Source organism: Gymnogyps californianus, chromosome 2 (assembly GCF_018139145.2).
Source record: "Gymnogyps californianus isolate 813 chromosome 2, ASM1813914v2, whole genome shotgun sequence".
NCBI classification, from domain to species: Eukaryota; Metazoa; Chordata; class Aves; order Accipitriformes; family Cathartidae; genus Gymnogyps; species Gymnogyps californianus.
This window is the reverse complement of record NC_059472.1, coordinates 128,596,187-128,608,914: the sequence shown is the minus strand read 5'-3', so window position 1 is coordinate 128,608,914 and position 12,728 is coordinate 128,596,187. Positions and strand designations below refer to the sequence as shown.

The 12,728-nt window shown below is 38.8% G+C and overlaps 1 protein-coding gene across 1 annotated transcript in view; it reads right to left on the bottom strand.

Annotated features, from left to right (window-relative positions):
- The window catches only part of RFTN1 (raftlin, lipid raft linker 1), a 98,909-nt gene that overhangs the window by 44,335 nt on the left and 41,846 nt on the right, over positions 1-12,728 (bottom strand). Inside the window, exon 4 of the mRNA XM_050891298.1 lies at positions 1,724-1,832. Coding sequence (XP_050747255.1) covers positions 1,724-1,832 — 109 coding nt within the window. The remainder of the gene's footprint in view (positions 1-1,723; positions 1,833-12,728) is intronic.

Genomic DNA, 12,728 nt, shown 5'->3' with positions numbered 1-12,728 from the left:
AAAAGCAATGGACATTTTTGTTGCTCAGACAAATTAGTTAATATGACAATTAATTCCTAATCCCAAACAAGTTCTGTTTCCTGAATTAGATTTACATAAAAGTGTTGAGACTTTCACAATGTGTTTAATCAGATATAGACAGTGACACAGCACACACTTGACAGCAACAGCTTCAAAGAACTTAAAGTTTCTCTACATCAAATAACATCTGAGGATGAGCGACATACTCAGCCTACAGAGAAACAGTAAATATACATTTTAGCTATTAAAATTTAAATTATTATCTTTCAAAAAGGCATCTTCATAACCCTATAATCAAATGGATTCTACCAACAGAAACATTTCCATGTCTAGAAAAGCATTATAAGGAGTCTCAGAATTGGATATTTATGGAAATAAGGTGACTCCTGGATTGTCATTTTGTTTTCATGTTAGCCGTACTCTTTCTGAAGTTACAAATGCAAAGAAATTTTCTGTTGCAATGATGTAAAATTTTGCTACCAGTTGTGACAGATAAGCCTATATTTCTACTCTGACTCAAAGAACTGAAGAACAAAATCAAATATGTTGAAACTGGTACACAATAATTACACCAGTTTTGCCTAAGTGTGAATATATTGAAATAATCCAAGAATAGTACTGCAATAACACAACAAAACCCGAAGCAAAATTTGGACTCAAACTTTTGAATATTATTAAGCGTTCAGAAAACTTCAGTTTGTTCTGATGCCAAAATCTATATATCTTTAAGTATGACGACGATGATCAGATAGTCATAGCTGCATTATTTTTAATCCAGTTTTTACAATTCATAGTAAAAAGGAAAGATTGAACATGAGTGTAGTCTGTCAAGTTGCATCCCTATCAAGCTCATACAGCCTGTGCTGAAATTTGTTCTACAAAATTTTCTTAACTATTATCACTGCAAGATGGATTGAAGCTAGGGGAGTATGCCTACTCACACTATTCTTACACCATGTGGCTAAGTAAATATTGTATTTAATGCTAGTTTTTATAACATGCAATAGGACACAACAGATGCTGCAAAATTTGAAACATGCACAGTGAATCTGTCTTCACTAAAATGGACATAACCTGCTAATTTCCAGTCTGGCAGAATACTACAGCATCAAAAATAATTTTAAAAAGAAGGCAACAAATAAAGAATTTCAGGGTTCTCTTCAAATTTCCCAGTATATACAAAAGTTTATTGAAAGCAACGCTATTCTGGATGACAAAGGGATTTAGGTTACCAGTACCATCTCTAACTGCTAACATCACGTGATACTGAAACAAAACTTAAATAATCCAGGGGATTCTGGGAGTTAATAGCCCTTTTAGCTACAGTACTATCCAACAGGATATTTTGACACTAAAATGGAAATTACATATATCGTTTCAACTTAAAATGTTTACATCATTACAGGACTGTCTTCTACATTGGCAACTTAGTTGATATCATCTGTGAGAGGTCACTCTCCTGTGATACTATGAATAATTTTCTCATAATAATATGATGAAACTTTTTTCTCTCAGTAAGTATAATTGCCCTTCAGATACTTAAAATTACAAAACACCAAATTCTAGTGCAGTGTTTCAACTGCACAAAATGTACACATATTCCTATTGTCAGACTGACAGAACTAGAAGCAGTAATTATTGTGCAAATAAAAGCATGCTGTGTTTTGGTTTTTGCCCCCCCCCCCCTTTTTTTTTTACTCACTTTCTTAATAAAATCAGGTATCTCCTTTTTGTCTGAAAGTTGGTTTAAAGAGGAGCAGCACTCTACCTCCAAGACATATCCTTCACTATGGATGTCACCTTTTGGAGACCTAAAGAGGCAGACAGAAAAAAAGAATCAGTTTCTGTTGTTAACATTGTATGCCCAGACAATCCCTTTTTAAAAATATTTCTCATGGAGAGCTGACCTCCAGACAAAACTTCGGTTCCAATACATTCACTCCATTGAGCTCGACACAGTTCTAACAAGCAGCAGCTACAGCATCTCACCTACTTGCTAGGGAAGGAAATCACACCAATGGCTGCAGATGGTGGAACGCCTCAGGGACTTCCAAATTTCTTTATCTGTCCAAGAAACACTTTGTCAGCCTCGCATCTATGGCCAACGCCAAGGAGATGCACAGGTGATGTAACTCAGAATATGCAGAAAGCAGGTTCCAATGCAATGGGCTGACAGGTGCTCTGGGCCTCACAGGGCAGCCTGATGTAGGGTGTGTTTCACAGACAGTAATTAAAGGAATCCCTTCTCTTAACTACCACCATTCTAAGTCATCATTTAAAAATCAGGGGCTAATCAAAGTAGTCTATGCTTCTGTCTTACCTTATGCTTTGCTGTTGAGAAATGTAAAGCTATGTGTGAAATCCCTGCTCTTTCAGAAGACACTAACTCCTAAAATAATTCAAAGCGTATAGCATCTGCCACACACATTGCTGAACCAATCAGTGCTGTGGAAACACAGTATTCGTCAAAATATGCCAATGGAAAGTTTGGAAGTTATCCTGAATGATCTTGAGAAACAGTCCGTAGGCATGCACTGCAAAACAGTGCTACTGAACACAGTTTTCGTCTCCTCCAGACTCCCATGAAAGGAAACTGATACGCCTGATCAATAGAGGAAATCTAGAGAATCATTTGTTTTATCAGTTCTTTAGGAGAACACATGGAGGAACGCACAAAAATAAAAGCTAGTCTATAATTCTTGGGATTAGTAATAAAGTAGCTATCTTAACATCCCATATGGCAAATCAAAAGATCTAGTTTGAAGTAAAGAACTAACCCTCGCCAGCAGTCACTTGATGCACTGGGTACCTACAGGACAGGAAGAAAGATGCAGAAGTTGGAACAGCGAGTGCTGAGGAAGCAGCGAAACAACAAAACAAGGGCTTTGCAGGCTTGCCATGCTTGCCAAAGCAAGTTTGTGTAAAAGCCCTGTTCTGGGGACTGAGCTTGTGTGACATGTAAAACACGCTTCAGCTACAAATGGTCCCAGGGGCTTTCCCCAGACGCTAACAGTTACTCAGAGCCATGAGATGCGTAGGCTGCCGACTGCAAACTGGCAGTGTGTTTCCTAGGCGACACTGCAGAAATTTGCTGAAGTATCACATGACATTGTATTTTGTACTTGATCCTCCCACTTTCACACAGGCTATACTCTCACGTTATTTCTCTTATCTCACTTACACGTGGCACAGGTGGTACCACACTGTGAATTGTTTGGGAACACTGAAGTCCTTTCCCTATTTGTTCTTCCCCTCCTTTCTAGGTTGTTCTCATAACTTGTGGTCCCATTCTGTTCTTGATTCTGGACGAAAAATTTAACAAAACATTGGTGTCCATGGAAACTCTCCAAACATCTTTACAGGATTTACAGAAATCATTATTGGGGGACTAAATGTGTTGCACCACTACTCCCCTGTAACAGGCGTACATGCACTCCATTTTTGAGGGACAACACTAAGCCTCTACAAACATGAGGACTCAACGTCTCCGTCAGTTCCCTCGTTACGACAACCCACCACATTCATCACAGCCCCCTTCCAGCCCGGCTGAGGAAGCCATGCTCCCAGCCCAGAGACTCTGAAATAATACAGCTCAAATTCAAAGTTAAGATATCAAATCCCAAAAATGAAGTACGTGCCATGCTATTTCTATGCCCACTCTTTCGCCAAGGCCTGTTCCTTACATAGTGATCAGGTCTCCATGCAAACTGTGGCACTGCTATAAATACTTGCTGTGACAAACATAAAAACTTACTATTCTAATTGCTTTGAAAGAACGAGAAAGACTGTATTTTCATGTTTAAACCCACTGGCTACCTTTAAAAACAAATTCTTTTTAACCTATATTGGTGAGGTTTATACACAGGTATAAGGAAGAGGGAAGTTTGCCCTTGAACCACTCTCTCCTAATTCCTCTCCTCCCCCTCAACAGCTCCCTGGACTCTGATTTTGTGTGTTTTTTGGAGGACCTACTTCCATCTTCTTTGAAAGGAGTACGAGTTATCCGAGACACAGATTATATCCATAAAAATACAGTGATTCTTACTGCAACTGCTTAAAATGACCTGTTTATTTTTCCTCCTTTAACGAGCACTTACTTTGAAATACACTTGCTGCTTGTAAATATTTAAGCAAACAGGAGACAGTGAATTCTTTCTCTAAGAGGCTGGGGGCTATCTCTCCACTAGCGCTCATGAAAAAAATTGCATCAAATACCATTGCACTCTGTTAGGAACATTATTTTACAGAACACGCGTAACAGATCCTGCTAAAGGCTGTAAAATCTTTAGTTAAAATCTTCCAACAGAAGTACTCTATATTACCAAAAAGTATTTTCCCATGCCTTCAAGTAAAATATGTCCATATATGTTAAAGGGAAGTTTTTGTCTATACTGGTAGTTTTCATCCTTTTTAGGAAACGCTTAAGAACCTATTATTCTGTCAAAAACAAACAAACAAAACAAAAGCCATAGCTTTTCACGTGAAAATAATAAATAGCTGTAGATTTCACAGACTGCAAAAATAATTTTCCGAGCAAATCCAGGTGGGCAAAAAATTATTTCCAGCCTCTATACAATAAATAATGCATTTCATAAATGAATCGCAAACTATTTCATAAATATCATAAAAGTCTCTCATTAAACTGTTTGAATATTATTAGTATAGCCATAGAGAAGTAGCTAAATATAGGTACAGGTAAATTCTATACTGAATAGAAATTATTGTATTTTTGGTTTTATTCATTTAATGGGAGTCCTTTTAGGACCACTTTCACTAGAGACTATGAATTAGGACCTCCAAAATATGCACATCTATCAAGATCACAGAAGTCAGAGGACAAGTCAAAAGCAGAGCTCAGGTCTCCTGACTTCAGTCTTGTCCCTGCACTTGCATCCCCCTGTTCTCTTCTGAAGAAGGACTGATGTCAATCATTTGAGAAATAACCCAATAATCCATACTCTGGAGTCTCTTATCAGTTTTATAGCAAAGGAAGTTACTGGGAGTCCAATATATAAAATATTTTAAAATTAAAGCAATGGTTTTATGTAAAGTTAATTTCCACTTTCCCATCATATTTCTCAACAGAAAGCAAAAGAGAAAGAGAAATGCTGAGATCAGTTTAGTCAAAAAGATGTGTAAGCCCCAACAGTTTGAAAGATCTTCCTTTTTTCCTGGATGTACAGTCAGCAATTTCTTCCTCTTCTCCTCCTCCTCCTAGGTTGGAAAGCTGAATCTTCCTCCCTTGTCTTCAAACATTCGAGGTTGATTTATTACCTTTGTTCCTCTAATAAAAAATCCCTGGGTTAATTAAAAATGGCCCTGCCCTGAAGGAAGCACACCTAGATACAGTAAGCCTGTACCCTTCTTGGAAGCTAAGACAAACCGGAGAAGCTGGTACACTCCGACTCATTACAACACCCTGTACTCAATATAATGCATTTTGTGATGCCTGAGAGGGAACAGAAGGGACAGTGCAAACGTCATCGCTTCGCCTGCAGTGGGGAAGGGCAGTCTCCTGCCCACCCCCCCAGGAGAGGATAACCACTGGTTAATCATGGAGACTGACAGAAAATTTCACTGTCTCTTACGCACCCCAGGCTTTCATTTGTTCTTCTTCCTTTGTTATATATCTCGTTGTTTGTTTGTCTTTATCAATTTTCCCAAAGAAGGATTTTTCTGTCACTGTAGGTGCACTCAGCGACCACCATGGACAACCTTAACCAGGGGGTGGCAAAGAGCTGAGAGGGAATTTCCGTCTACCTGGCGCTGTGCAGAGGGACGGCATTTGCAGGCACATCAGGGCTGGGGGTAGAGGGTACTCTCAAATGTTACTGATACAGAAAAGGCTGAAGACCACAGTCTTAAAAAAAGTGGCATCTTGAATCCTAAATAGGACCTCTAGTGCCACTAAAGAAGAAGATACATAGAATAAATAAGATTTTCACTTATAATTGGAAGTTCACTGGCCAAAAATATTTTACAATGGTTGTTTCAGTAGGCTGTCGTTTCCTGTACAGCTGTTTGCAGTTAAGTGCCATTTCATGGTAGATAAACCATTACCAGCTGTAGAGTACCAGTAACTTACACAGTAACTATTAAAGCTGACAACTCAGTGTCTGTTACAAACTGGATTTCCAATCCTGTTCAGATACAAGAAGGAAATGAGGGAGCCAACATTTGGTCCTAATCTCTCTGAAGTTCTCCATGCCCATGAATTCGGAAAGCCAAAAGCACACTTGTAAGCTATGCAGGCACTCTAAGAATGTCTATTTGATTAAGATGATGCTAGGAATGTAAGTGCAGTTTTGAGATTTTCCACTACATAGGAATAGCTCTACAGTTCAAAATATAACTGTACATTTATAACAAACTGATCTACATCACAAAAAAAAAAACCACATCAAGGTGACATGAGCAGTTGCTATCTGTATAATTCCAGGTTAAAAATCTAGCAAAACTAGAGTATCTGAAAACCAAGAAGGCAGCAATTAAAACCACATAGGTTTTATGATGCCCACCCAACAAACATACCATTTTTTATAAAAATAAAAGCAGGTATATTGTATCATAACAACCTCAACTCTAACCCATATGACACTGTTTTAACTTTATTACCTAAACATTTTCTTTACTAAGAATTTTCTTATATAGGAAACCTTATCACTAGAATATATATTATTTGTTAGTAAAATTTATAAACTTTTTTTAATGACAGCATAGAGTTTCTTGAGAAAAGTTCAGGTATGTATGGATACATAGGCATCTTTAATGTGCAGTGTTTATAATTTTGAGAACACAGATGAAAGAACATTTATTTTGGGTCAATGTTAAAAGTTTTTGTGAGGAAATATGTATTTCTTTGAACTTGAAACAAATAACAGGCTTTAAAAACTCAAGCCATTGTCCCTTGAGCTAAAGGAAGATATCTGTTGACTCTTGGGTATGGAATAAATATTATTTTTTCAGCAAGCTGAAATCAGCCTGCTGAGAGCAACAACACACACTGCATTTGCACACAAAACATGTTTGATCCTAATGCTTATGAAGACAGTCAGACGTTTGCCATCTTCAAGCCTAAATCCTACATGAAAACCAAATAGATACATACACACACACACATTTACATTTAAATTAAAGATACCTTGTACCAATGCAAAGTATCTACTTTCACCAACTAAAGCAAGCACAGAAGCACTGGAGGAGATCACTGACATTTTTTGTCAGACTGTATCATTGTGAAGCCCCTTCGACTGGAGTTCCTGTATTTCTGCAGAGATCTTTTGTAGCACATTTCAGGGCCCATGAAGGAGAAGAGGGTTGGGAACAGTCAGCGTGGATGTAGCAAGGGAAAATCGTACTTGACTAACCTGATTGCCTCTGACGTTAAAATGAGTGGATTTGTGGACGAGTGGAGGGAGGGCAGTGGCTGTCATTGATGGCAATTTTAGCAAGAGGTTTGGCACTGGCTCCCATGCTATTCTTGTATGCAAGTTGGGTACTACAGTCTGGAAAACCAGATGAGTAAAAACCAGTTCCATGGTTAATGGTGACACCCTGTCTGGAGGCCAGTGACTAGTGGAGTTCCCACCCAGGGGTCTGCAACCTGGGACCTGTCATGTTTAACATCTTCATCGATGACACAGAGGAGGGGACAAGGTGTGCTCTTGTCAAGTTTGCAAATGACATCAGAGCGGGGGATGCAGCTGATGTGGCACAATGCGCACTCCAAGAAAGCTCCAGACCATTGCGCGTGTTTTATGCAGTGATGTGCCACTGAAGGTCAAATGTGGCATGAAAAATTTTCACATGGAAAATGAAGAAACATCCACAGAAACTCAAAGACAGGCTTGCCAGGCAGAGGCACTAGTCATGGCTCAAGGCTCTATCCACTGAATTCTGAACAAAGTCCAAGCAAGAACTCCTTGTTTCAAGTGCCTATCAAAAAAGCTGGAAGAGAAGAAAAGCTTTTTGGGGCTAGAAGGTGTCTCAAACAGCTAAGAATCAGAAATTTGATGAATTGTCCGGATGTTTTTAGAAACATTTTCCTTTGCCTTCAGAAGGCAAACGTGCAAATCCAAATGCCAGAGGACCAAACCAAGACTTCACAAAGCACAACAATTCCAGGGGCTGCTGCTACTTCCCAACATAATTATGTCTTTTCATACTTCATCAGTTCCTTGGTATAATATAGTTTTCCTTTCTTTCATGGGAAGGGCTGTTCACTACTATTAAAAGGGGAGTTTAGCATGACTGGAAAAAGACAGAGTGAAAAAGTTGGTCCTTCAGGTGTGAAAAATCAGGATTTCCCCTTCAGTCAACACAATTAAGCAAATACCAAGTGGACACTGACAACTGGAAATGCAAATGTAGCATCAAAGAAACAACACCATGACTACTGTCTTAAGTCATTCCACGTTGCAGTTTAAGCCATTTCAATGTTTTGCATTTACATCATACTACTTTACATTTTCTATAAATCCAGACTTTTCTATAAATTCATTTTCTACATTCCAGACTTCAAATGACACAGAGGACACAAAAATTTAGCTGTATCTCAGAAGATGCCATTAATTGAAATCACTTGGAATTAACGTTGCATACCAGCAAAAAAAAGAAACTGTAAAAATCCTGTTTTACTATTAAACTTTTGAACTCAGTCTGTCAAATTCCTTTGCAGATAAACAGAGTTATTTTTGGCCAAGTGATGAAAGTTTGCATTTCATCAGGATTAATGGATATAGGGAAATTATAGAAATAGAATCAGAATCATCTCATCAAGTGAATCACTGGAACACCTGACACCTCATTATTTTACAAAAAGGGAAAACAGCTGCAAAGTTGTTTGAGGTAAACATAGAAGTCTACTCTAAAAAAACTATTCTTAAATTATACTACTTAGTCTACTTCTGCATGGCAATGTTTCCCTGCTGATTGCTTTACTGATTGGAGGCAAAACCTGCAGAAGGGTATGTCCTAAGACATAGATGGAACAATGGAGAGAAAGACCTCTCTGGAATTCAATTTATATCCCCTGCTTCACTCTACTGTGGTGAAATGGAGCATCTGAAAACACATCAAAACTATTGTAAGCAGACAGTTTATGAGCCCGGACCATGTATCTTTCCTAGTGGAAGAGAATGGAGCTTGCTTTCTGGTGCACAGTATTTAGAAAGGGAAATTAAAACATTTTAATTGACATTGAATTTTGAAACTTTAAGATACCAGCCAGAGGTGTCACATTACAGGGAGCTCGCAATAAATTAAAGCAGCTTTGTGCTATGATTTTATTACAATTTTGTTCAGGGGCTGACCTTGTGATTTCTTTGCACAGAACAGGCTATCTGCAACAGCCACAAGCTGTCTGAAATAGTAACACACACAAGACACTTAAACAGAGATTGTTATATTAAAAACTAGCGAGTATGGAAATAAAAGGGCAAAGAGAGAAAGGTTATTACACACACGAAGAACTAACGACCTCTGTTCCTCAGGGGAATGTAAGTGACATATGTGCTACTCTCCTTATCTTGCTTAGCCAGAACCTCCCAAATGCAAGAACCTTCCCCTGTCCCTTCCGCCAAGAGAGATACGCTGTCACACATTCGTGCTTTCCAGGGTACCACCATATATGCCTTTTCCTGAGATTCTTGTCTTCAAGTGTAAATCAGTGTGAATCAACTTTTCTCAAGCGTGAATCAATGCAAACCAGCAGGCCAGGAGCTAGACTTCACACCTGGAGCCTTCAGTAAAAAAACCTGTAAAAACCTGAGCTTGAAGATTTTTCTTTGCATATTTTTTTACGAGATGCCTTCTCAGAGAAACCCAAGTATCTCAGAACTCAGCACAGACAGTAAAACAGTCAATGGCTTTTTAATTAAGAAGTCCATTGAAATTTAAAGAGAGAAAGAGAGACAGAAAGTATTCACAGGAGCACTGAGATTATTATTCCTTTATCTGACTCTATTCTATTCGACTTCCAAACCACTTCCAATCAACTGGTTAGTGTGCACAATGCAATTAGGTGCTACAGAAATATTTAAATTTATTACATTATATTTAATGAGAGCAATGGCAGAGTCCTTCAGCTACTTGGTAGACTACCTTCATGCCCAGTGCCTCTAAAGAATTAAACACTCCTATATTTACTTAATTTACTTTAATTTACTTTAATTGAACATGACAATTTTTGCAGTACAAACAATTGTATTATTGATTTTAAAAAAATAAATCTGTCCTTTACTTTCATATTCTCCCTAGCACTTCCAAGGGACAAACCTTGCTTTTCAACATTTACAGCTTCCATATACGTTTGGAATGCGTTTCCTCAAATGTCCTAGAGCAGGAATGACTCCTACTTCCTTATTTACCAGAAATTATTAGATAGCTAAGATAATGAAGCCACAGAGATACCAGTACAGATTAAACACAAAACTATCGTAGTGACTTTAGAAGTCACCTTAAATGTACAATGACATTGCAAATTCACACTATTTTAAAATTCCAGGACAATGGCAAAATAGGAGGAATAACACTAACAGGTACTTCTTCCATGAGTTTTAATGCATAACATGTCTAAGCACTATCTTTTCCATTTTATTCTTCAAATAAATTAAGGCACTGCAAATCTCAGCGGTAGCAGCAGCATGTAGTTCCTGACACACATCATCTGCTGCAGCTAGTACAGCCTCTTCCTACCTTTGGAGAGGCAGTGCTATAAAACTAAGCCCTCAAAATGTGAGTCAACAGTATTCATTTTAAAACATAAAACTGACATATAAAGGTGCAACACTGACTAAAGACTAATTCAAGTGTTCAGTTCTGTCTCTGTATACACAGAATTGACATTACTGTACCAAAAAGGCACTAATACAACAATTTCACTTCTGTTCCATTCAGGCAACAAAAACAGCAAGGTGAAAAACCGCAACTGGTATCTGCCAGACAACTGACAGATGAAGCGTATAACGTTGGAGCCGTCCGTGGTGAAACACCTGCAGTAAGAAAGGAGCTACAGCCTCAGGTGTTTTGCAGAAAGTGCCCGGGGAAGCCCGAGGGTGGGCCCCACACCAAGGTACAGAGCTTTTTATGACTCCTTGGCTCCCTGTGAACGCCTGGCACCACCATTACAGAAAACCGCAGGGGACCACTTTGTACTTCAGAGCATAAATGATGTTACTAGTGATCCTACAACTGTAGCTGGACTAGTTATACTCCTAAAATCTTACAACAGAAATAAACGCTCATCTGATCAACAAATATCCTAAGCAGACCTTAACTTCTACCCAAGAGTTCAACTGTTTTATACAGAGACAGCCTACAGATGCCAGAGACCTGACAGTCCTCAGTGAAAAAAGTATCATTTATTCTTTATCAGCAGTGTAATGAGAAAGGTTAATTAAAAAAATTAGCAGTATGGGTTTTTTTCCTACTGTTGCATATTTTTTCTCCCCAGCTGTTAGTGGAATGGGATAAACTCATGGTTCAATACAGCTGGTCTCTATGCAGGCCATAGTCATCTGAAATTGGTGCAACATCCATCTCTCTTCATTGCGCTTGGCAATGCAAACATTCGTTGCACCCACACACTATGGAAGCAGCTTCTCCCATACTCTCAGCCAAACTCAAGAACATTTAAACTACGTGAAACACCAAACTGATGTCATTTCCCTTTCTGGTACTTGTCTGGTTTTTCCCGCTGCACCAAGTCTTTTCTGCTTCCCTAGGCAGTCAGAAATGACAGATAAGGGAATGCAAAGAAATGGAGTGTGAATATAAAAGGAGATATAATTGGTTCAAGACACTCTACTGTCTTCAATTCTGTACAGTCTTTTACAGCTGTCTAAAGTGTGTGAAACACTGGCACCCAAGTGAGTGAGTAGGCAATTAAGATTTTGTACTCTTTCACAATCATTCTGCACAGATGTAAACTACTGGATATGGTACGACACAGCAGCGACACACCAAGCGCTCTGGCTTGAAGACCATATTGCTCTGCTGAGAGGGATGCTGCTTTTCCCTGACCTGTCTTCACAACTCACTCCTGGAAGATGCTGAACCCCCGGACCCCAATCCAGCAGAAGTGCTTAAGCGCTTACTTAACACTGCAAACTCACGCATGTAAATACTTCCATTATTTGCAGCAGGGTATTTTGTAGGCAGGGAAAGCAAGGCCCCAAAACCAGGCAAGCTCAGCCCAATATTACTCAGCAAGTCCACTGTTCAGCCAAACATTTTATGTTTTCACCATAAAACTGGAAACTCTTTAAACAATAATATCAGGCAAGCCAGCATGAAGTTCTTATTAATAAAACTAAAAGCAAGTCAAGGTAAATTGAGAGTTATTTTAGAAGCTAAAATTGCCTGCGACACCTAATGCCTACAAATATTTGCTAATGAAATGCAAAACTTTTTCCTTAGGTCACAGACCCTGTCCATAATTGCTACTGCGTGATTACCAGGTTGTAGCAAATTGAATGGTGGTTTTACTTCACTTTTAAAGAGGTGGCTAAAACAGTTACATCCTTTCCTTCAAGCATCAGTACAGAGGGACTAGGATTGGCAAATGGAGGTTTAAATATCCCCCAGCCTTCAGTATAGGTCACTGTAAGAAGGGGTGGACCAGGGAATGCAATTAATGTAGGAAAACTGTACAGAATGGCTGCAACAACACAGCTAGCTGCAGAGTTGAGGGTGGTCAGATAATGTTA